The 25,289-nt window shown below is 42.6% G+C and overlaps 2 protein-coding genes across 15 annotated transcripts in view; one reads left to right on the top strand and one right to left on the bottom strand.

The window, feature by feature from the left end:
• Positions 1-4,310, top strand: part of mecom (MDS1 and EVI1 complex locus) — a 161,512-nt gene extending 157,202 nt beyond the window's left edge. For all 13 annotated transcript variants that reach the window (XM_017308041.2, XM_017308040.2, XM_008425361.3 and 10 more), the window contains 3 exons: positions 831-1,064; positions 1,338-1,530; positions 2,507-4,310. In XM_017308041.2, the coding sequence (XP_017163530.2) occupies positions 831-1,064; positions 1,338-1,530; positions 2,507-2,641 (562 nt within the window). In that variant the 3' untranslated portion in view covers positions 2,642-4,310. The remainder of the gene's footprint in view (positions 1-830; positions 1,065-1,337; positions 1,531-2,506) is intronic.
• Positions 4,311-9,619: 5,309 nt separating this feature from the next.
• Positions 9,620-25,289, bottom strand: part of egfem1 (EGF-like and EMI domain containing 1) — a 46,702-nt gene continuing 31,032 nt past the window's right edge. For both annotated transcript variants that reach the window (XM_008425378.2, XM_081614953.1), the window contains 15 exons: positions 20,144-20,272; positions 19,299-19,427; positions 17,605-17,733; positions 17,326-17,454; positions 17,050-17,178; positions 16,790-16,918; positions 15,547-15,678; positions 15,047-15,175; positions 14,840-14,968; positions 13,802-13,930; positions 13,246-13,374; positions 12,991-13,119; positions 11,916-12,044; positions 11,667-11,795; positions 9,620-11,257 (listed from right to left, as the gene is read on the bottom strand). In XM_008425378.2, the coding sequence (XP_008423600.2) occupies positions 11,178-11,257; positions 11,667-11,795; positions 11,916-12,044; positions 12,991-13,119; positions 13,246-13,374; positions 13,802-13,930; positions 14,840-14,968; positions 15,047-15,175; positions 15,547-15,678; positions 16,790-16,918; positions 17,050-17,178; positions 17,326-17,454; positions 17,605-17,733; positions 19,299-19,427; positions 20,144-20,272 (1,889 nt within the window). In that variant the 3' untranslated portion in view covers positions 9,620-11,177. The remainder of the gene's footprint in view (positions 11,258-11,666; positions 11,796-11,915; positions 12,045-12,990; positions 13,120-13,245; positions 13,375-13,801; positions 13,931-14,839; positions 14,969-15,046; positions 15,176-15,546; positions 15,679-16,789; positions 16,919-17,049; positions 17,179-17,325; positions 17,455-17,604; positions 17,734-19,298; positions 19,428-20,143; positions 20,273-25,289) is intronic.

The following is a 25,289-nucleotide window of genomic DNA, read 5'->3' as shown; positions in this document are numbered from 1 at the left end:
GCTTGGGACGGCACGAACACTGCCCTGACAGTGCGCCGTTCTAAGCAGGAGCTGCATTGGAAGAACAACCGCATCCGCTGCTGATGACTATCAGTCCACAATTTTTCTAATTTGTAATATTAGCCCTTTTTTTTTTTCAGACAAATCCAGTTCAGGTATTCCATTTTTTTCTCTCTCTCTTATACTGTTGGGTTGTGTTAGCCTTCCGATATCCTCATTGTTCACTTCTCAGTGTTTTTTCGCTGAAGCCTTTGTGCAAAGAAATGGCATTTTTGCAAGCTGACGAGAGATGTCCTAGAGTGTAATTAGTGAATCAGTCTTAATGTGGTTCCAGATGATTTGCCAAATGGTGGTTTCCTGTGGTGCTGAGACAGAGGGACAGATTAAGACTCCAGCAGTTTGGATAGCTGGCCCCCTCTCCCTCTTCGGGGATAGAGGAGTAGGCCGGTTGGCAGCTCTCTCATAACTCTCCCAGCAAATGGGGCTGTCAGCTAAATATTTGGCCTATTAGATGAATACGAGATAGTAGAGAAAATAAACAAAGAGAGAGGCAGAGCACTCCATTTAAGTGCCGCAGTGATCAGCCCAGCGCTGCTGTGCCCAAAGGGGCCCCAAAAGCTTGATGACAAACTGGATTCCGGCTTTGCTCGGCTGCAGATCCTCCACTTCTTGCTTTGTTTATCTCGTGGCGTCCACAGTTTACGGTTTAAACTGAAGGACCCACGACAGCACACAAAGCTTTCTGTATTTACTTTCTTTTACAAATCAAAAAGACCAACCGTATAGATAGGATTTATATTTATTGTTCTGTGAATGATCCTAATCCACAGGCTAAACGGAGGCCTGCTGGAGGAGGGGAAACCCCTGATGCCCAGCCACGGATCACGTGACCTGGAAGATGAGGAAGCAGAAGACCTGGATGCTGAGGAGGAAGAAGCAGAGGAGCCGAGGAACAGTCCTCCGAAGACAGACGTCAAGGTGCATCCCGTCAGCGTCGGCGACGATGAAATGGACTTCAGTGAGCCCAGCGACTTAAACCTCAGCTGCAAAACCTCTCCGAGGAGGTAAATGTTACATGAGAGCATCCACCTATTATATCTCTTGAAAGCCTTTTTTAATTTATTAATATTTTAGACCATTTTTTAAAAATATTTTTTACATACTTCATTAATTTATTGTGTTACACTGCTCGATTATTGAATGAATAATTTGCTGTCTGATTTTAGGGGCTATTTGATTGACCATTTGTGCTTGTGGAAGCACTCTTAAATCGTATATTTAATGTTTGCAATGACATTTAATTCTATTCTATTCTATTGCCTTTTCCTAACTTCCAGGTATTCACATGAGGAGGAACAGAGCAGCTTCTCAGCTTTGGATCACATCCATCGTTTCTCGGATCTGCGCAAAATGGATGAGAGCGAGGTGAGTGATGGAGACGGAGATGGAGATGAGGACGATGGATCCTTCGCCTCCCCATCACTCGCCAAGGCAGTCAAACAGCCGCTCTTTAGGAAATCCAAGTCTCAGGTATGAGGAATATCTCCAGTTCTCCCCAACCCTCCATTCTTTCTGGCATTCCTGGTACAGACGTGCTAAATGCATAAACATTAATACTTCCTGTATTGCATTTGTTTACTCTCACACTGAAACTTTTTTTTTTTAAAATCTACCTCATATTTAGTAAGGAATAACAATCAAAACATTAAGAAATGCTATTTTTGATATGTCTTTCCAGACAAAGCGATTCTTATTAAGATGCATTTGATGCGATGTGAACCAGAAATAAGACAAACTGTTCATCTTAAAGCTCCTATATGTAATCTTCATAACATGGTGACAGATTTAACAAATATGCAAAAAACAACAACACATTTTTGTAAAAGTTATATACTGCAGCTTTAAGGATAATAGGTATGTTAGATGAGTTTCATTTCTTTTCAGTCATACCCAAAAATTACACATATAATTTATGTAGTTACCTACAGCATTGTTTGCATGTATTTGTGCGTGTGTATTTGTGTGTATCTGTGTTTGGAGTGGCTCCAGCTAACGGCTGCCTATCACTCTGTCTGATCAATTTAGCTTAAAGCTAAAAGAGTGTTGAGCTTTTAGACGAGCAACTAATTCTGAAATGTTGGGTAAAAACAAGATGAAACAGTGTTGCCACATGAAAAGTGATGTAGTTGGGTGACACAGGGGTAAAGTGTGCGACCCATGTACAGAGTCCTTAGTCCTCGATGGGTTTGAGTCCCGGCACAATGACCTCTGACATGTTTTCCCCCCCCTTTTCTCACAACCTAATTTCTTGTCTCCAAAAAAGGCCACTAGAGCCAATAAAATGATGTAAGTGGTACGTCGGGGTTACCAAGTCGCCAAAACAAAAACGCACTTCAAGGCTTTTTAGCAGATCTTTACCAGGGCTGCCAGTAATTATGTCCTTTTGTTTGCCTCCTCTACACGAATCACCATATTCAAGCTTTGCTTCCCTCTTCTGTTCCCTCAGGCGTATGCCATGATGTTGTCTCTGGCCGAAAAGGACTCTCTCCACTCCGCCCCCCACACCCCGGCCACCATGTGGCACAGTCTGGCACGGGCTGCGGCTGAATCCAGTGCCATCCAGTCCCTCAGCCACGTATGATGACACCTAACACCGTTGCATTCCACAACCCCTGACCTGATTACGGCAGCGGGCGTCCCGCCACAGAGGCTATCAGAGGGTCCCAGACCGTCCACAGAGTGACTGCTGAGCAGAACCATGACCCATCTGACTGCCTTAAACACAAAGCAGGGTCACTGTAACCACACAAAACCCTTTGGCAAATACAAAAAGTTAAAATGATTTTTTTTCACAATAACAACAACAACTAAGTTGCGGTTAAAAAAATAAAATAAAAAAAGACACTAAAGTAATACAAGTCTGTATTTATTCTTCAGAGTTTCTCTGTTTTGCACAGCTAAAGGTCGCTGATGCAGACGAATAACACGAATTTGCTTGTGTCGCCGATGCTCGAGCGCATCCGGGGAACATTCTTGAGAGTCGGTTTCAGCGTGGCATGTTTCGTTGCGTGTAAAGCGTAAGAGCAAGAACGCCAAGTCAAGTTTCACCCCCACAGAGATCCGCAGATGCTCAACTTTTTGGATGAAAGCTGCTCCTTGTTCAGACGGCAAGATCAGCACTTGAATATTGACAAAGCATCTACGAGAAACACATGAAAATGAGTTCAACTGAAACAAGGCCAGTCCTCCTGTCTGTGTGTCCGTGACTGCGTGTGTCTGTACAATCACAGCACTGTATACGAGTTTCGAGCAGCGCCCCATCCTGCCCACCTGCGCTATATGTGAACGGATATAAATAGATTGTCTTTTTAGTGTAAGAGAAGAAACGATGTTTTGTTTTGTACTCTTCCTTGTTTTTGTTATTTACTGAGATAAGTAGCCAGTGCTGACGATAATTGTCATTCTGTAAAGGGCATACGTCTTTTTCTTTTCAAAAACTTCTTGAAATCATCCTAGCCGATCGACAATACCACTAAATAGCCTGAATGCTAGTTGTTAGCAACTCCATTTTTATGTGTCTTTCTTTTTTCTTTTTTTTTTAGACAATCATTTGTTTTTGTTGTTTTTTTTTGTTTTTTTTATTTGGTTGGTGGTGTTGTTATTTGCTGTTGTATTTTTGAGAATTGTATTTATTTCTTGGCAAACTGTAGTTTGTTTACTGAATAGCACTGCTCTTAGCCCAGGAGAAAGAGGGAGATTCCCACCCCGGGCCAATCCTGATCCCCAGTCATGGGGCTTGTAGATTACGTTTGATTGCCGCATAGTATTAAAAATGCAGTTCACTCCTTACTGTACTAATTAAACCAGTCAATTAATAGATTTTGTTTAGGGTTTTTTTTTTAATGATTCAGTTGAAAAAAAGGAAGAAAAAAAATCATAAACGGTTTAAAGGACAAACAATAAGAATAAATCAGGTTTAATTCGATCCGAAGCGCATGGATGGTCTGTAAAGATCTTTATCTGACATTTTCTATGATCGTCTGCAAAGCTTGTGTGATGTTCGGTTCATGTTAATCCCTCGTGCCAAACTTATGATAAATAACAGAATACTTTTGTTTATTCTCCCGTTTTGAGGGACCAGACTTCTTTTTTGTTTTTGTGCTTTTTGATTGTTTATAATCGATTTTAAAAATTAATCAGCAAGTTGAGGTACTTTGTTTTAATGCTTTCTACAATGTAACTGTTATGCATTTCAATTCAATACTGTGGGAGGAACAACTAAGAAAATAAAAGAATACAGTGTAGATTGACTTGTTTTCTGTTCAGTCCTCTTTTTTTTCTTCTTCTTCTTCATTGTCTTACAGCTCCATGGCAGCCCATCATTTTGGCCCAAACTGGAGGAGGCATGAGTCAGAATACCACCTGGCTTTTTCTCCTGGCGCTCCCATGGCCTCCAGGAGCGAGGGAGAGCCTGAACTCTGCTCCTCTTTCTTTTCCTCAAGGCCTTGGCTCACATTTAGAGAGGGAAGCGGAGAAAAGGCGGCAGAGGGCTTGAATGTGGTAGTGGGAGCTGAGGCAGGAATGCGTCCTCTTTATTTGTGTCCATTTGTGGGGCATGATGGATGAGGTGGGTAGATGTGATGACCTGGCTCATCGCTCAAACACTCAATAAGAGTCCCCTTCCTGCAGCAGGCCTCCCCATCCGGCCAACCAACCCACCCCCACCCCCTCTTTGTCGCTGCTGCCAGCCAACGTGGGCGGACATTGTGGCTGCGAGGGTAGGAGCCCTATTGTCCGACGAATCACTCAACTTGGGGTTGGGGGTGCAGAAACTGGGCATGTCAGTGAAGATGCTTGGTGCTGACGCTCCACATTTACAGTGCTCTTGGCACCTTAATGGATGGGTTGCTTTCTCAAGGCCTTCGGGGCTCAATGTGGCGTCCGGCTTTGTCGAGGTCACAGAGGGTCAGGCGATGCTGATGAGGTCACTTTGGGTCACCCAGCTTTGATGAGGTCAGCTTCATTATTGGTGGCGATTCCGAAAGTCATGGTCATAATGAAGTGGTGAGGATATTGCCTTTGACCATGTGTTTTGCCACCTGTGGACTAATTTTGCCTCGCAAAGCTGAGCTGAACTTTCTCCATGGTGGCGACGTTACAGCCGCAGGAATTTTATGTAATGAAACCTTACGGAGTATAGCACATAAGTACAAAGCTGAAAATAATTGCCTATTCTTGGAGACAGTTGCCTTAAAAGCTGGAGAAAATATTTTGTGTGAAATTCACACTAGATCAGCACTTTCTACAATCCTCAGACCAAACCATCCCCGGCCACCAGCTTGAACTAGTCTTTAAAAGTCACTCACATCCCATTTTCTCGTCCATTTTAATGTTCGGTTTGAAGTTCAGCAAGTCACCACCCGAGAACTAAATGCATTCGGTTATTCTTGTGACTGCTTAATTCGCCATTTGTTTTACAAGTAACTAAAGTGTATTTATAAAGCACTTTTCACAGACACAAACGACACACAAAGCACCGTGCAACAAAACGACAGTTAAGTTATGCAAAGTATAAAAGCAAGGCTTGAAACCGCAGTAAAATCATGACATGCAAGCATGGGAGGACACAGTTTTCACTTGGTTAGTCAGCAGAGCGAGGCTGCAGCGGGGGCAAGCCGCTCCACAGGTTGGGAGGCACAGACCCGCATCCCTGATTTTGCAGCGGAGTACGCGGAACAGCCACAAGATTCCCGGCTCGGGGTCAAAGGTGACAAGTAGCAGCGTGTGGACGAATCAGAAGGCTGATCATTCAGACCCCAGTGAGTGAGAACAAGGACTTCAAATCAAATGTGAAAATCCACTGGGAGCCAGTGTGGAGACCACAAGACTGGAGTGATATGAGGGTAGTTACTAGATTTAGTAAGAAGTCTGGCAATAGCTTGCAGACGTGAAACTGATCATCTGTCCAGACCAATAAAAAGAGCACTGCGGTGGTCCAAATGACACAAAGTACAGCACGAATAATGTTCTCTGGATTGGCTTCAGAGACCATGTCCCTTATTTAATGTGTAGCTATGACATGAGTTAACACACAACACTGCAAAAAAATTTTTGTCCTATTTTGTCAGAGTTGGATGTTTCAAGTTATCAAACAATTTTTTTTTTAAATGACAGATAAAGACAACCAATACAGAGCACATTTTTCAAACAACTTTACTTTTTTATATAAAAGGACAATACAGTGAGGCAAAGATTCAAACCACTCCACTCCTAAACGACACAAATAAAAAGATGTTGGCTTTTAATTTGAAATATTTTATTGTCCCTGGGGGATCCACACACAATAACTCTCACAGGAACAGAGAGAGAGAGAAAAGATGTATTGGCCAAGTTAAAAGTCTGCAGTTAAAAAAAAAAAGCGATGCCATTTTGTGGGTTTTAATAAGGCGTTCATGCTTGAAAATTCTCCATTGGAACAATTTAGTAGAGCAGAGTTGGCCTAAATTCCTCCACAGTGATGCAAAAGTCTCTATTGACAGTTACCATAAACGCTTGATGGCAACAATCAGTTAACAGGGTTAGAGGCAAATTACTCTTACACGTAGAATTACGTTGGCTTGAGTAATTGAAATCAATATTAAACATTTGTATATTAAAATATCATTGATGAGCAAAAACAACAAAAAAAGAAACCTGTAAGCAAACAAAATGCTTTTTTTTTTATTATTTACAGTATCGTAGGCATCTTCAGAATTTTATTTGGAGGTATCACAGTAAAGGAGGAGGTAGAATATATTTCGAAAGGATTTGCTTAACATCCTTTTTCTTCCACTTTTACAATAAATGAAACACAAAACATTTTGTGGCTGCAATGTGACAAAATGTTCCAGGTTCATGAATACATTTGCAAGTCGCTGTGTCTTCATAAATAGGTGTTTGCACATGCCTCTGTCTCCTGTAGTTTCCCAGTGGGGTCACAGGTCGTGACGGGTACTCGTTGGCAGTGCTTCGTGGAGCTTGGAGCCACTCAGCTAATGGGACAGCTGGCAGAGCCTCAGAATCCATCAGGCCTCATTATGGCTCCCGTTCAGCCTCTCTTTACTCCCCATCTTCTCTCTCTCTTTCCATACCCCACCTCTTTCTTCCCTTCTCTGCCACCCTTCTAGACGCGGCCGACCCTGTTTGGCGTGTAGCTGCTCCACTCGCCTCGCTGGGACATACATCACACCCTGTGAGCGGGCCGGGCCTCCGCAGCTGGCAGCTCTCTCCCTGATTGACTTGGCACCCACGCTGACTCAGACACCAGGGAAACCACTGGGGAGGAGTAAGAGGAGGTAAAGAAGATTGAGGGTGTGCCTCCCTAAAGAAGGTATTTACTAACAGCTGGCATAAGTGGGAGGTATAGAAGTGCGTGTTTTGGTCGGGGGCAGGGGGGGAACTCCCACAAATCATTTCAGCAAGTTTCTTTTGTCCCGTCGCTCCATATGTACAAACAACTGCAGGCTAATCAGACGATCCCCCCTTCATTCCCCCCTCAAGTCTTGACCCACCCCCTGACTTGTTTTTTTTATTTTTATTTTTTTTATGTATCTTTCTTTGCATCACTTCTGCATGCAGCCTTGTCAGCTCCTTCTCCACGAGCAGAGGAGTTTAAAGTTGTGGTTTTGTTGCTCGGTTTGTTTCTTTCTCGCTGGAAGCCACGGGTCATTAGTGTTATTGATGGACACTCAGTACAGTTCCAGAGAACAGGCTGAGCAAGAGCGGTGCGGAGCAGCCATGCACATGGTTTTATTATGACAAGCCTAATCAGGACAGGCGTGGTGGCACAACCAATTGGAAGGCCTTCATTTGCTCATGGATTAGCCTGGATTAAAAAAAAAAAAAAAAAAGAGCTCTGCAGGCCAGCAGCTTTGGTTTAGAGGGACGGATGCATTTATCCAATGTGGGATATTTCTGGAGCAAGCTGAACATAAATAGGCTTTATGTGTTCATGTTGATGTTCATGCGCAGACTGGAGTCTGAGTTTCCTTTGCAAGCTCTTTCCTGCACACAACTCCACCTAGTGGTACAACTACAAAATGTGCCTCACCTCATATGGCCATCATTTAGAAAATAACCCCAAAACATAAGTGTCATTTTTTTTTGGGGGGGGGGTCCTCTCTTCTTTTCAAAGGCCTTTAAACATTTAGAGTAAAAATTTCAATCTTAGCAAAACACACATCCAGAGTGTGGGAGAGTTTCTTGATATGGATCTTTTTGGAGCCTTTTACGTTTAACATTTATTTTTTCAGTCAACAACTGCCCTAATGGTGCAAGACGTGTTGAAATGATTCCCCCACCTCCTCCACTCATTTCTTTATCTGCGCAGACAGCTTTGTCAGCGAGAGTTCAAAACACCACGGCCCTCTGGGGGATCCGGTTCAACGCAGAGGGCCAGAAATGATCTCTGGGACGTGAAGCTATGGCAGCGAAGTGATAGAATCTCTTTTGTGAAGAGTGCCATACGCTTAATTACAGCGAAAAAGTACCCATGATGCGATCTTAGTGTTTACGGGCTATTTCATTGCTGGTTTCCTGCAACCTCCCCCCCTTTTCTCTTTCTCAGCCTCCTGATAAGTACGTATCCATGCAGCAGCTTGGACTTCTTCTTGTTTTTGCCAGAAATCTTTAAAAAAAAAAAAAATTCATTAAGAGATAATCAGAAGAAAAATTACATTTTTAAAGTTTTAACACCATTCAGGAAAATAAAAATTTTCTCTGAGGCAGTTCCAGAATCAAGATTACACAAAAGAAATGGTCTCAGTCATGAACTATAATTGTAAGCATATTTAAAGTCTAGTATTCAATATCTTCCAAATCTTACCATAAAAATGTATCCTAGCGTGCCAGCTCCCTCCTCGCCCATCTTCATGCGTGGAGGAGCTGATACAGTGGTGCAGTGGCCACCCAGAACACGGTGAATGGATGGCCTCTCTGGGCCTGTTTGACTGGAAACAGGTGTGTGTCATCTGAAGATGAAGGCCCAGCCGATAAACATTATTGGAGAACATCTGCTGCTTGTCACAACACAGGGTGAGCTGCAGCGCTGCAACATCCATCAGCCACACAGGAGACTGGATCTGTGTGTGTGTGTGTGTGTGTGCGCGTGAGGTGAGGGGGCTCGATCCTTCGCTGGTGAGTCCGTTCACCCATCACTCACCCCGGGGATGCTGGATGGATGGTGGAAAAGGGGGAGAAGGCTCGGTCCAGGCGCTTTGCCGGGCCACGTTTGCCTGTGGCCATTAGTCGTGGACATGCTCCAGTGAGCTTGAAAAATGTCACTGGGAAGTGTGCACTTGCTATCTGATGCACACGCACACACACACGCACGGTCAGACACACAAGTCAAGATCAAATCTCAGGTGCACGCACACACACGGAAACACACTCAGTGTTACTGTGCTCAAAATTCATTGAAATCGATACAAAGCAAAATGCTATGCTAGAAAATGCACAGTTCCAATGTTTGCAAGAAACAAAACCCCAGAAGAACACAGAAGAAAATATTAACGAAACACATTTCATGATTTTTACGCAATAAAGCACAGCTGATACATGACCCAGATCGGGGACCGAAAGATGCAATTTGTGTTTTAATTATAAGGAAAATGACAACCAAGAAGATAATTGATAAAGAAGCTTTTTGGAGTAAAACAAATTGTAAAGGTAACACTATTACAGCCTGAACTAAATTGTTTCAATAAAATGACTAATCTAAAATATTTTTTCCTCATGCAACATGTAACATAGGAAAAAATGACAACGACACAAGGTTTTATTTAAATAATAATATAAATGTGCAAAACATTTGTTGGCTGTGAACGTCATGTACACTGACTTCAAAGACGTGGAGCTGGAAACAAGTTTTATCTTATGGGAAATAAGACAATTGTAAGGGAGAAAAAAAACTCTTTTACAGATTGACTAAGAACTCGCTCGTACCAAGACAGACTTTAACTTTCTCACCACCATGTTTCGCCATGAGCATGGTGACATGAAATCCATGCAGAGTTCTGCATTCAGCACAAATTTGACCAGCTTGTCTTATGGCTTGTGCTTCTTGATCGTCATGATTCAACTCCATCACTAGTGTGTGTGTGTTTTTTTTTTTTTTTAGTAAACTCCTGAGGCCTTCACAGAACAGCCGTAATAAAACTGGGATTACATTAAACATAAGTGGGCTCTTCTGATTTAGCTATCACTATCACTGGATGCACTGGATTTTATTAAAGGGTGTATTAAAGATTAAAGAGGGCTTAATGCAAATGCATGCCACACATTTTAGATTTTTTTGAAATCCATTCACATTTTTCTGTTACTCTGTGATGAACAATCACATACAATCGCATAGCAATCCAAAACATACAAACCAGTGGTCTCAAACTGCAGTCCTCGAGGGCCAGAGTTCTGCAACGTTTAGATGTGTCACTTGTCCTGCACACTTGAATGAAATGTTGAAACCCCCTCACTAGCATGCAGTTAAACTCTACAAAGCTCTGCTAATGAGCTAATGTTGGAGCCAGCTGTGCTGAAGAAGAGAGACATTTAAAATTTGCAAGACACCGGCCCACGAGCACTGGAGTTTCTAAAAGTAAGAATACTTTTCTTGTTCCTTTGGTACCCGACAATATTTTTTTATTGCTTGAGTTCTCCGGTACCTGTACATTTACTCATGAAAAACATCATAAAGTTGCTCTTATTTTAATGGTTTTAATCAAAAGTATCATATAACGTTGTTGCTACACACTAAAAGTTTGTTTGAAATGCAAGAATGCAACTGAACAATTGCTGAGCTCGTTGTTTTATTGTGAAGTGGATCATCATTACTGACTCAATATATGTCAAAAAGAATCCAGTTTCATTCAACGTAAGTATCAACTGTTCTGCAGGTATTTGTGTGTGTTGGGCCCGTGAAACCAGCTTGAATCAGACCTGAGTTTATGGTCCTCCAAAGACGTTTCGCATGCTGGTACCGGTGGTTGATTGTCTCAGACTCAGTGAAGGAGTGCCAGCCTCTGACAACTGAGTACCAGCTCCGTGGATCCAATAAAAGCTTCTCAGAGATGATCAGAGTGAAGCTGCGCTGAGCCAAGTCCCGACTTTGAGTGTCCAGTCAGGAATTTTCACCCCTGTTTGGGTTATGTGGTTTTGCTGCCTGTTCTTCTATTTCTGTGAGACACAGACATATTCAGCACTCCTGAGGTTTGGTGCAGCCGTGCTGAAAATGGAAGACAAGGGAGGAGGGGGAAAAAAAAAAAAAAGAAATGCAAAAAGACATCAGCGCTAGTTGAAAATCAAAAGCAAATGTTCAGGGGTTTCTGGAGAGGAGGTAAATGCTCTGTAGTCTCCCCTGTGCGCTTTGCTGCGAGTAGGTAAAACGGAGACAGCCTAAAGCCTAGCCTCATGCTGAGTGCAGATTAAAATAGCTGTCAGGAGAAAGGAGCGCCTATTGAGGGAGACAGGGTGACATGCAGAGTGATGGCGCTCAGCCTCTCACACTTCACGACACAGTATTTCACCGAAGCTGGTTCAGCTTTACAGCCTGCGACCTTATGTCCCGCTTCGCTTTAGCTCCGCCGTTTTATGTCAGTGCAGACGCGAGCAGGCAATAAGGAACTCGAGTTTACCTTTGCTACAAGTCGAGCCGAGCCAGGTGAGCGGACAGAGACATCTGCCGTTTACCCGGTCACAGTGGGAACCGTGGAAACACTGGCACAGCAGGGAGCAGTCGGGGCCAAAGTGGTCTCCATCACAGCCTGACAGGAGAGGCACAACGGGAGGAAAAACACGAGGAAACGAAGGAATTTGCTGCATTAGATAAAATAACGGGAACGTTAAGAGAGCCAACAAAAAATATGGTTCTGAGATTACGGTACTTTTTTCACATCTCTCTCCCCACTGGCCTGAGGGACACAGACATCTACCAGTGGATGGGTCACACGACGCCTCGTCAGCACAATTACAGGAGTTCAGACAGTTCAGTCCAAAGCTGCCACTTTCACATTCTACAAGTCAAAAAGAAAACACACACACGCGCACACAGACGCACATACACACACAAATAAATCAGTATTATTTTGAACATTTTCACATCATCCTTATAGTTAATAATCTGCCTCTGTAACATATAATGATTAAACATAACATTATTTTCTAATTTATTGAAAATGATAGCATGCGGGTACATAATGTTGCTTTTTGTACACAACAAACATTTTTGCATTAGATATTAGACAAGACATACGGATGCATGCTCTCATACAGACACATACACATCAACACACAAGTGATAGATTTTTATAAATATTTTTATTCAACCAATAAGTTTGCCCCTCAAGGGAAATGAGATGTGTATCTCCTCAAAGATAAATATTGGAAAAGCAATGCCAGAAAATTGTAAAGAAATAATTACGGAAAAAAAAAAATTATTGGCATCCCAGCAATCAAACCTTTCTTATAGTCACGAACCGACTTTTTGAACATTTCCACTGTCGTTACTGTCCTCATCTTTATCTCTCACCTCGTCTTATCTATTAGACTCAAGACACGATTGCCTGCATCTATTCCTCAGCTCCCAGTCACATTTTCTGCTGGTGCTGAAGTGGTTGAGTAGATACTCACACTGCTGCTGAGAGCCCCACAAGCAGGCAGGAGGCCAAGAGGATGTAACAGAAATGCATTAACCATAGGAAAGCACCTCACTTTTACTTGAATAAAAACAACAACACAAACAAATTTGTCTCCATAATCACCTAAAAAAGCAAAACCCTTTCCTGTTTTTGTGACAGAAAATATGCACATTTTCCCTGGTTGGTTTTATATTACAGTATTTATTCCTTTTATGTGCAAAGGAAAGTAAAATAGCACACGCTCTTTAACACAGGTGTCTAGTCCTTGATAGCTGCTATCTTTAATTTTTTATTTTTTTTAAACATTTTGTTTCATACTTACGTCTTTCACATCGTGAGCCATAATAGCCTGGTGGGCATAAACATTTGCCTGTCACATGATCACATGCTTGGCCCATGTTACAGTCACATGTGAACTGACAATTCAATCCATAAAATCCAGAAGGACACTCTGAAAAAAAAAGAAAAAAAAAGGATATCAAGGTAAAGTTACAATTTTCAAATTACCTGTTCATTCAGTTATTACCGAAGTGTTCATGATTCGGCTTAAAATCAGGATTTGTAAGACTTTGCATACCATGTTGACAGTAGTCGCCATAGTAGCCAGCAGTACAGCTGCAGCTGCCAGTAAATCGACTGCAGGTCCCATTGTTAAGACATCGGCAGTGTTGTGCACAATCAGGCCCATATTTTCCTGCAGGACAAGCTGAACAAATACACAAAGTTACAACAGACATGTACAATTGTGTACAATGGATGTAAGCAGTCAACACTGTTTTTGACATAGACAAAAGCCGACAGGTTGTTAAACTCCTTCTAAATAATTAAGCAAGATCATAATAAATGAAAATCATAGACAGTAAATAGGGATTAAACTAAATAAAAGATGTTATTAGTAGCAGCCTTTTTTTTTCTATAAAAACACAATATGTTTTTATAGGTTTTCCGACCCAAAATCTTTTCATGTCTGAAACATGGAACAACCACAGAGATTTCCTGAGTTGCAAATAGTAATTTTTTTCATTATACTGTAATTGTTAAAAGCAATTATCAAAACTCAGTGTACACTACTTCGAGCGACGGTGCAATAAAGTAAAACTATGTGGTTGGGAACCTCTGATGGCTCAGAATACCTGTCTCACATCGGGGTCCAGTCCAGCCCAGTCCACACTTACAGAAACCATCAACAGGATCACATGCAGCTGCATTCTGACAGCTACAGGTGTGTCTGCACTGCACACCGTAGCGTCTTTTTGGACAAGCTGCAAAAATGATAGCACAAAGTCACACTGACTGGCGTGTCCTACTCAAACACACACACACACTTACAACATGGTACTGAAAGTCGTCATGTTTATTTAACCAACAGTTCATTACTAAGATGGCAAACTAGCCTAATTTGGCACTGATATAAAAGAATAATCATGTTTCTTTGGGTAATTTAGTGTCCGGAAAACAATAAGCAAGACATCTTTGATTCCCGTGTTTATTTATTTGCTCGCTTGCCAGATCCAGTGACACGGAACACAGAGAATGAGCTGCTTCTACGTTTCTGTAAACATTCAACAAGAGCAACTTAAGAGGTGGCATGTTCAAGTACATGCAGGAGGCTGAGGAGGAGAACATTTAGCCCAAACAGAACTGGAAACCCCCCGTCTGCAATCCTGCTGAATTGCTGATAAAAGGGGAGATTAAGAAAACGCGGCTCAGCCTCCCGTTTCCCGGGAATAAAAGCCCTGTGATCATGAGAGGCCGTACTCTGAGGAAATGGAGAATTTGTTCCTTCAATATACAGTGAAAAATGTTGAAAACTACACCCTCATTTCGCTGCTTGTTTGTCAGTCTCTGTTGGGTCTCTCATTTCCAAAGAACTCATTAAAGCCAATGGTTTCAAATGATGCATGTCTGCCTCAGTGGTGAGTCTCTGTTTACTCATGGGAATAGTAAAAGATAAAAAGCAGAAGAAAAGCCTCGGTTGAAATCTGTGACACGGTGTGACTCAAAGTTAAACAATGAGCTGACTCTTGCGATTTCAAAGATGGACATTTATTCTTACCACAAACCTTCGGTAAGCTGCAAATACTTGTGCACCTTATGGTCTTTGTATTTGAACTAACTTACCTTTCTACCATGTAGTATAATGTTGATTGATCTCAGAAATAACAGCTTACCCTGTTGGCATGAGGCCCCTGTCCTTCCGGGGCCACATATGCACCTTCCAGTTACTGGATGGCACCGCGCTCCTTCAGCACAGGAGCACAGCTTCGCACAATCCTTCCCGTAGTGTCCACCTGGACAACCTGCACAAACAAACGACTTCGTAGGACTTGAACAGAAATTTGAAGTAAATAAGTTGATTTTTTTTTTTCCCAACTCACGGGAACTGCAGTCAGCTCCAATGTAGCCTGGACGACAGTAGCATGTCCCAATCCTAAAGTCACAGCGCCCGCCGTTGACGCAGGTGCACTTGGACTTGCAGTTTGGCCCAAATGAACCCGCTCGGCACTCTGGAGGCCCCACAGGGCAACCGGAAAGAGAAACAACAGTGATTTTATTTTGTTTTAGAGGTTCTAATGATTTTTTTTTTTTTTCAGATTTTTATTTGTAAAAACACTTGAGTACCATGCATCACTTCTCTTCCTCTCTATATAATGCATTAACTTGTGTTCAGTCCATCACACAAAATCCCCATAAAATACCCGAAGGTGTGTGTTTATGACATGACAAAATGTGATATGGGGGTGTGAACTCTTCTGCAAGTTACTATGCCCACCTTCTTGGCATGTTCCTTACCATCAGTTGCCCAGGCAAACAGAAAACAAAAGCCCATTCTGTGAAATATATCATGCTGACATCACATTGCTAACAGCAGACTCACGGAGCTCACAGCGTGGCCCATAGTAGCCGGGTGAGCAGCTGCATCTCCCTGTTGCGGCATCACACTGCTCATGGAGCCCAGAGCATCGGCACAGCTGGCTGCAGTTTTGTCCGAACGAGCCAACAGAGCAAGCTGGGATGACACAACCACACACATACAGCATTACAGCCACGTGAACAAAAGGCCATGGAAAGCATTACTTTAGATTAACAAGGTCACCAACAGGATCATAAGGAGAGACAAAAAAAATATTGAGACTCATTTACACAGGTGATCTGTTTCAGTTTCTGACACTTTTGTGATCTTAAATCTGCAGGTAAAAATAACTAAAAGTATAAAGCAACGAGTAAAGCGCCGCCGCACTAAACGATCGCATTGTCCAGCCCTGCCTGGTTGTGCAGAAAAGACCTTAAGCCGTGCACACATTCAGCACTTTGTGGGAACAAAGACGCGTGCCATTTCCCTTTCCTCTCTTTTAGATAATTCTGTGAAAACAGCGAGGCATTCAGCACTTGACTGGTAACAAACCCAGCACTCCCAGCAACTTTCCCTTGTGCCCGAAACCCGGCCGGACATTCTTTCACACACCCTCGCCGCCTATCTGCATATACACTCATCACAATAATGAATGAAGTCCCCGGACAATCAGTCATAGTGACCAAGATGAATCTGTGAACCAAACGTGTTTTCGGGTGAGACCGCGGCACTCTGCTACTCGGTTAGGCAGCAGCAGCAGAAGGCAGCGAGGGGGACAGATAAGAAAGGACTCCAGACTAAAGAGGCAATTACAGCGCTGTCATTATGCATGTCTGCCTTCCAAAAGCCCTTATCCGCCGCCGAGGAGACAAAAACAATGCCTTCTGTTTTACTTGGCAACCGGTGTGTAACATTTATCAGATGTCGAGGGAGTGTGTGAGGAGAGGAAGGGAGCAGGGGTGGTGAGGTGGTGAAGGGGGGGGGTGAAAGGAGCAGTGAGGCTAGTGAAGCTGTTCGTATACAGCCCTACAGGGTATGGTATAAATAATGAAACGTTCTCATACAGTCCTGTGATAGTGAAGGTCTCACATGGAGGTGGAGTGCATTTCCTAGAATGGAGTAAACTGTAAACTTTCCCAGGAGTCGGAGAAAAGAAGGGGAATTCTAATCAGCGCGAAGCGGGCAAACTGACAGCTACTCACCTTGCCGCCGAAGATAAATATATTTTGCTGACACCAAAGTTCTTTTTTTTTTTTTTTGTTCTTACTTTTCTCACATCCGGACCCCGTGAGTCCAGCTGGGCAGCCACAACTCCCCGTCTTGTGGTGACAGGGCACCCCAGGGCGGCACTGACAGCGCTGGGCACAGGAAGGGCCGTAGAACCCAGGAAGGCAGGCTGATAAGTCCGTAGAGGGAAACACAATAATCTCAGGAAAAAAAAATCCTCTATTCTGCCTGATTCAAGCAGAATAGAGTTTGCTGCAGTTTCTTCGCCCCCACCCCACCCCCTCATACACACACACTCACGTTTGTCACACCTGGCTCCCCTCCAGCCTGGCTGACACTCACAGCGACCCGTCATGTGGTGGCAACTGGAACTGTGGGCACAGTCGCACCTCCGCTCGCAGCGGCCCCCGAAGAATCCCTCGGAACAGGCTTCAGAGAAACACACGGTGATCAGAACGAACTCAAGCCGCGGTTACCGAAGAAGTGCAACCACAGATTCAGGCTGTGGGAAGAGAGGCTCTGTTTCCATCCGTCTCTCACTGTCAATGTGCGATCACAGAAAGGTTCTGAATTCACCTGATTGGCAGTTCTCTCCAATCCAACCAGGCAGACACAGACATTTTCCAGTCACCTTGTCACATCTCCCTCCGTTTAAACATCCACATGTCTGTGTGCAGTTCTCGCCATAGTTTCCTTCTCCACACTCTGTCAGAGGAAAGCCAAATGATTATATTATTCGTCTAGAAATAATGTCATCATGCATAACCAGGATGCTTTGTTATCGGATCAAGAGAATCACTTAGGAAAGCCTTTTTAATATCTTTTTTTGTTGTTTTTTTGTGTGTATTGACTCACCTAACTCACAGGCAGCTCCTGTGTGTCCAGGTGGACAGGAGCACTGGCCAGTCACGCTGTGACACAAGCCTCCATTTTGACACAGACACTTGTTAGAACATTGTTCCCCATAATGTCCTGGTGGACAAGCTACATGCAGAAAGGTAAAAGTTTAAAAAGAAGATTAAAAAAAAGAGCTCAGTGTATTTGGTAAGGTTGCAATTGCATACACACCCCTGAGATTGTTTCCAAATTTTGTAGTTTTATAAACAATCTTAGTAAATAGAGTCCAGCTGTGTGTTATTTTTAGTATCTGTGAAGGTTTCAGAGGAACTTTTGTTCAACAGCATCACAAAGACCGAAGAACTCACCAGAGAGGTGATAAATAAAACTGTGGAGAAATTTGGAATTATGGTGTAAAACAATGTTTCTAAAAAAAAAACAAAACATAACAATCTGTATATCCCTGAATACATAATCTCATCTGTGAAGCATGGCAGTGGCAGCAGGAGGTTCATCTCAAAACTCTCAGTAGAAAGCTGATACATCCAAATCCCAAAGACGTCCCGCAAAGTATTAACTCAGGCTGAACGTGGAAGCATCATGCCACACTTAAAAAATATTTATTTGTGGAAAATGTTAAAAATCATCTAAATCTGTCCTTCCTTGTCACTATTATGTACTACATTGTAGTGTTTTGTGAAATAGCACATAAAATCCCAATAAAATTTATTGAAATGTGTGGTTGGAACGTGACAATGTAATGTATATGTCCAGTTTTAAAACTGTGCAGCTTTATTTGTAAAATGACCAAGTCTATGAAAAATGCAGGGCCTGGTAATACTGTGTAATACTGAGATATTGTGCAGCCTCTTTCCTCACATCTTTATCTAATCACTCCTTAAACAGAAGGTTCCAGAGGTACAAAGAAACTCTGTTGTTGCTCCAGTTGCAAAAAACAAAACCTCCTACATCACTACATCACTAAAAGATGTTTGATATTTTTTAAAACACTGGTAGATCTCAGTGTGCGACAGCCAATGGATGTCCAATGAGTTGCACTCATCAGCTGGTTTACCACAGGCTTGATGTCTCTTTTTCCTACTATGTACCAGCAACTGTATATTGAATAGTAAAAGTATTTGGAGGATATTCTTGTACTCTTCTTTGACTTCATGTTATCGCTGCATCAAAACTAGTCCATCCAAATCTGTACTTTAAAGGAAATCTTCTGAAATGATTGCTCTTCTTCTAATTTGTCCCTGGCCAATACGACTATAGACTCGGTAATTCGACTGAGGTGGCTGGTAAGATTTTGGTGAGGACTCAAGTCCAATTTCAGGTGCTGAGGAAGGTTACCTCTGTCATGTTATGTTCGGATCATCCTCTCTTTACAGATTTCCAGCTTCTTGCCTGCCGTAAAGAAAAAGAGACACAGAATCTCTTTTGCACCTGCTGTTATGATTAGGCTTAATAAACTAAAACTGGAAGGGTTGACGCCTGTCATATTCCACTGTGCACTTTGTGGACACTGACGGCTCAAACTTGGGCTGTTCTGTTCTGGTCTTCTTTTACTACAAAATAAGCGCTGTGTTGTGTCTTGTTTCTATTTATTGCGCTATTGGATGACCAGACATGTTGCAAATTAATTACCTATTTTCATCCCACCATTGATGGCAAAGTTTGTAAAGTTACTGAAGTGGTGAGATACTCACGCAGTTGGCAGTGGGCTCCAGTCCAACCATCTGTGCAGCTGCATCGCCCGGTGACGTGGTCACAACTGCCCCCGTTCTGACACTTACAGGTCTGACCGCAGTTCTCTCCAAATCGACCTTTTTGGCATTCTGACAATGCAAAACACACATGGGCACAATGACTAAGTATTACCGTGCAACACTAAATCCTCTACAGGAAATCTGCAGAAGACCAAGCTTTATAATATTATAGCTTCAGCCAGGTTTTTTAATTTTTATTTTTATTAAATAAACGCATTGCTAACTGAAAGGTGAACTTGACATTTGGCGCTTGAGGGGAAAAGAAAAACAAAATGAGCAAATGGCAAAGATAGATCATTAGCTCATATTAGTGGCTTTCTGCTGACTCGAGCTCTGATAGCTGGAACCACAAAATGGCTGCGGAAAAAGCAAAGCCATGAATAAAGCTGCAGAATCACAGACTTAGAATTTTAGTGGGCAATTCACAGGCTTCATTAAAACAAAGCCATGAAATCCTCAAGAAACTTCAGCATGAAAACACTTATTGGTTAGCTGCTAAAAGACTCTTCCAACTTATGTTCTCCCTTCCCTGATTCTGATCTCTATATACATGTGGGTGCATTTATCCAGAATAGACCTCAATTAAACCCCGGGTGCCAGAGGGCACTCTCGTCCTCCCTCCACTCTCCTCCCTTACGCATCCCTAAAAAAGTCATTGGCAATGTCTCATTATATAGATAATTGTTTACAAACACATCTTAGTTGTGCTTTTAGGAGAGGATGTCGTGAAGGGCCGCAGCGAGGGCCTCCCTCACACCCTGTTTTAATGATGTGGCTTCCATTACCCAGAATGCAGTGTGGTCCTGCCCAGCCGGCGGTGCACAGGCAGGCTCCTGTGATGTGGTGGCAGCGGGCACCGTTCCTGCACTCGCACATCTGGCCACAGTCAAGCCCGTAAAAGCCGTCCGGGCACGCTGTGGGCCGAGATAAAACATCCGACTGGTTAGAACTGGCAGCGCAAAAGGTTTGATGCCAGCTTTTTTCACATACTTCTCTCTCTTTTTCTAAAAAGTCGTACACTTCCCCTCCTACTTTCCCTCTCAGTCATGCCATCTCCCCAAAATACCAATATCAAATTGCAGTACCACGCTGCGGCGGCAGCTGAGCGCCTGCATTCGTTAAGTGAGCTCCTGTCCCCCACATGTGTGGTGGATCTGGGCCACATCAAAGTTTTATGGCGGATCAGAGGGCTCCCCCTACCCCCTCCTTTCTTTAGGGTAGAGGGGGCACGAAAAGCCGGTAAATAGAGCACCTGCTGTGTGCACAGGCCCCTCCAACCTACGGTAAAACAAAGCCTGGTTACTGTTCACACACACACGCACACACCCCCACACACACACACATATGATGCTGCTGCAAGAAACAAGCAGATGCCAGTCTGAGGGTCTGTTTCCCATTCTCAGAGAGGGCTAAAAAGACTGTTTAAGTGTGCACAAAGTCAAGTGACACTCAGAGTTTTCTAAGCATGGTGTCCACTCTCAAAAAAGAAGCTAGCCAGAGGCTGGGGCATGAATGGGACTTTTCCACCACCAGGATGTACATATTGTCAGCAAGCATGACTTTATTTGGGCAGGAAGGAATGACTTTGTTTATTCACAACCTATTTTTGATTGCTCGGTTTGTTGCTGTGGTGATCAGAGGCTAACCTGAATGTAATAGCTTTAGAAGTCTTTACAACAACAACAAAATGCCTAATTCTTGTGTTGATTCATAGGATCAATAATCAATGACCATTGGTCAGTGTTGGGTCAATTTGCTGCTTCCCAAATCTGCCCTAATTCAATGCAGTTTTTAGAAACAAAACTGTAAAGGTAGGAAATGGTGAAAAGGATCTGCTTCCTCTTTGGTGCCTTGGTTTTCTGCCAGAGCAGCCAAACCTGAGCAAGAAATTTGATGAATATTTATCAAGGGGGGGAAAAAAAATCATCTTTCTTTAATGCCTCATTACCTTTTCCTTTTCTCCTCATTTCAGCTCTTTTACCTCAAGGCCTTAAACTGGTGAAAGCATCTTTCCTGCTCAGCAGTTTCTTGCCTGGTCACTGCTGTGTTCCCACGCTGACAGCATGACGTCTTTGCCCGTCTTAGAAGTGGTTAGAGAGCAGTTTTATTGTAGCTGGCCCACTGAGGATGCTGTCATCTTAAAACAGCTGGACATTAACTTAGCGGTAGCAAAATGAACACTTTATTGTCTGTTTATTGTCTGGACTGTATTTGACAACCATGGCAACAAGGAGAGGATCACCCTGGCATATTTATTTACAAATTCTACAGTGGCTCAGCACATTAAAATATGAACATTTATACTGAAACACATCCTCTGTGCTAAGTCCTTGCATGTAGTTGAGTATGTACTTCACTTTTTCATGCCAGCAGGGGGCAGCAAGTATTCATATCCACAGCAAGGCACCGATGTGGCCTCTGATAGTAGAGAATTGACATATAGTGTTTATAAATATAGACTCTTCCCTATGATTCTTTGTTTATAGGTAGGAACAGATGTTTTAGCCAAAAGCTACACACACACACACACACAGGCACGCACACACGGGCCATCAATGAAAGCCTCCATCTCTTGACTAAATGAGCTCTTTAAGACAGCGGGATTATTTCCAGATCCCTGGTTGTGTAAGAGCCACTGCTGTCAGACTATAAAGAAGGTCCAGGGACCACACAACCAGCGAGAGCGCACCACAGAAACAGACCGGAGAGACAGAACGCAGAATAAAACTTCCTGGTGCCAATCAGGGCCTAAACAACAACCAAACAAGCAACAATAACACGGATGTTTCGACGTTCGTTGAGCCGGAGTTCTTTCTTCTGCAAACAAAAGGCAGCATTTTGAAGCAAACATCAAAGATGCAGAGCAGCGCAATCCACATTAATTGTACCTGGAGAAGTAAAAGTTCTAGTTGTAATGCAGAAAATGGGCCTCTTTTCTTTAATAATAATTGACTCAAATGCTTCCCATCAGCACCAGCACCACAGCAAGACTTCTGACAAAGTCACGTGGTATGTAGGAATCACCGTGAACCTACAGCGCTCTCCACAATTATTCATAGCCCTGGTAAGGAGGTGTGAAAAATCCTTTTTAATTGCAGCAGCATGGTCTGACACATGAAGAAAAATCTCAAGGTTTTTTTTTATTTTACCTTCATTTGCACAGGTTGTCTCACTCAGATCTAGGATCTCATTTACAGGAGAGATTGGTTCATTATTATTACTTATTGCCACTTCTAACATGTCTAGTAATTTAAATACAACTTTGACTTTATTTTATAAATAATATTGCACGACACAGAAGTCCTTGTCTTTTTGTTATTCTTTAAAATGGGAAAATGTAGACCATGTGACTATTCTTATATTCTTACCATTTAAGTAAGAAGACATACATTAATCATTATAACTTTGAAAACAGAAACAAGAAAAGAGAAGCTTGAATAAAGTTGTGCAGAGTGATAGTTAAATAGTTTTAAACAACTCAAACTGTGATAAACAAAACCAGATGAAGACCCAGGTTAATCTTATCACCACACACAGAGAGCATGTCGGTAAGAGAAGGTAAAAGATATCAAAAGCTCAGAAAACAGTTGCATCATCAAGTCTCTGTCCAATTGTTTTGGGCGGATACTAGATGAAAATATATATCTTTTGATCACATCACAAATGGTCAAGACTTTTATGAGCAGGTTGGGTCTTGGACTTTGTAACTGGAGCCATGTGCTTTGGTCAGGTGGGACTATGACTAAGCCTTCCCACCCCATACCCACCGTTAGGTGTAGTGGAGGATCTGTGACGTTGTGGGCATGTTTATATTCTAAGGCAGGGCTGGGCAACTCCAGACCACAAGGGCCGGTCTCCTGCAACTTTTAGATGTACCTCTACTTCAACACACCTGAGTCAAACAATGAGGTCATTAGCAGAGAACCTGACTGCACTTAGGAGGTGACTCAGCAATTGGATTCAAGTGTGTTGGACCAGGGAGACGTCTAAGCGGTGCAGGAAACCGGCCCTCGAGGACCAGGATTGCCCACCCCTGTTCTAAGGCCATAAAAAGGTGTTTGTCATCATTAACTATTTGAACTGCAAGGATCTTTTAAATGCTAAAAAAAATCAGGTAACTTCCACCATAAAATACTTGCTCCTGGTACATCTGAATTTCTCCACTCAGGGACAATAAATATATACTTCTATTCTACTCTATTCTATTCTATCTCACTCTCAAGACCTAAATGCTATAGAAAACTTGTGGATTGAGCTAAAGACAGCACAATGAACAAAATATGACTACAGATCGTCTTAAGAAACTTTTGGTCTTAACATTCATCTTTGCATCTTCAACCTTTTAGAGGGGAGCTCTACAGGGAGAACATGCAGAGTGCTCACACACCAGAATATTTCTTGAGTAGGAAAATTGCACACCTTCATTTTGTCTGGCTCACTTTCATATTGCATTTTTGAAGATGAACTAAACCGCCTGCTCAACATAACGCAGTAACAACAGCTACTCATCACAAGCAACCGCTCAGCGGGCGAGCCAACAGGTTATTTAGGATGTTGTCCTGTTACACGAGTCAAACACCACAGTACAGAAAAATGAAGCAAAGAGGGAAAGACAGTGGCATTCTGCTATGGTGACACAATGTAAAGCAAGTTACCAGAAGGAATTCAATGTTTTCATGTCACATATATATCTGTCATATCTTGCCTTGGTTTCACTTTCTTGACCATCTTGCTAGATAGTTCTGTTGTTTTACCACTTCCAGTTGAACCATGAATGAGATTTCCATTAGACTTCACCAAAGTCCCCTTGTTTGGTTCCTGGCAGAGATCAGCTAAGCTCTCACACCTGTTAAAATGATGATGGGCTATCCGAGTAAAGGAACTCTGGTCTGCTTTATATTTAACAAGCATCTCTGGTGTGAAAGCTAAGAGTTGTCCTACTGTCAGAATAATAGGATGTGCCAATCATCCTCCCTCTCCTCCTACTAACTTTTTGCTTTCACGAACTTTGAATATAACTCTATATTAATTGTCTCTGACTTCTCAAAACTCCAGTAGGTTGTGACAGATTGTATTGAATCAAGTTCTGACAGAAATTTCTTACTGTTAGAGGGTAGTTTTTTTTTCTCTCCACTGTTGCTACATGCATGCTTGGTATGAGGGATTGCTGTAGTGATGACTCAACGCCACCAATTTTCTACTGTTGCTATGTGTTCAATCAGAAGGAGTGAATGCTGCAAGCCAACGACTCAATCCAATCTGCTGGGTCCCTTAGAAATAAACTTTTTTAAGCTATCTTGAGATGTACTGTTGAATGACTAGGATCAGGTAGGAAGTATGTATGTATGAATTGAAATGACTTTTTTTGTAAACTGCCTCCAAACTACATTTGTTGGGAATTGGCACTATATGAATAAACTGAACTGGAATTGAATTGATCATTCAAAGTGTTGACAGCAGGGGTGACACAAGCTGTGGGGACACATATGGTTATATGTAAATCCACCAGTGTGGGATTCTTCACCCATACTGAATAAAAGAGGTCACATTAAAGATCATTTAACCCTTTTAGTTTCCAATTGTATGCTATGAAAACACAAAAGGAAGAAATACAAGGTAAGACGTACATCTTTCCCAGGGGTTCTGATACTTGTGAAGGAAGTGTTCCAGTGAAGATTGCCAGTGTTTATTAAAGCGCCACGTAGATTGGCCATAAAAGTTTGAGTAACGGATAAATTGAAGAGATCTGGATCGTCTCACCGACCAGGTCCTTCCAGAATCCTACTTGAAGGAGAGACCAAGTAACTGGACACCTGTGTTTAAACCTTAAGAAAATGAAATTCGGTCAGTCTGATGGCTGCATTTCTATAACAATATCCAATCAGAGTGATGACTGCACATCAGACTGTTATGACTAGGGATGTGAAGCTC

This window comes from Poecilia reticulata, chromosome 13 (genome assembly GCF_904066995.2).
Source record: "Poecilia reticulata chromosome 13, P_reticulata-male-v2, whole genome shotgun sequence".
In the NCBI taxonomy this organism is placed as follows: domain Eukaryota; kingdom Metazoa; phylum Chordata; class Actinopteri; order Cyprinodontiformes; family Poeciliidae; genus Poecilia; species Poecilia reticulata.
The sequence above is the reverse complement of the archived record's forward strand: the minus strand, read 5'-3'. Positions and strand labels throughout refer to the sequence as shown.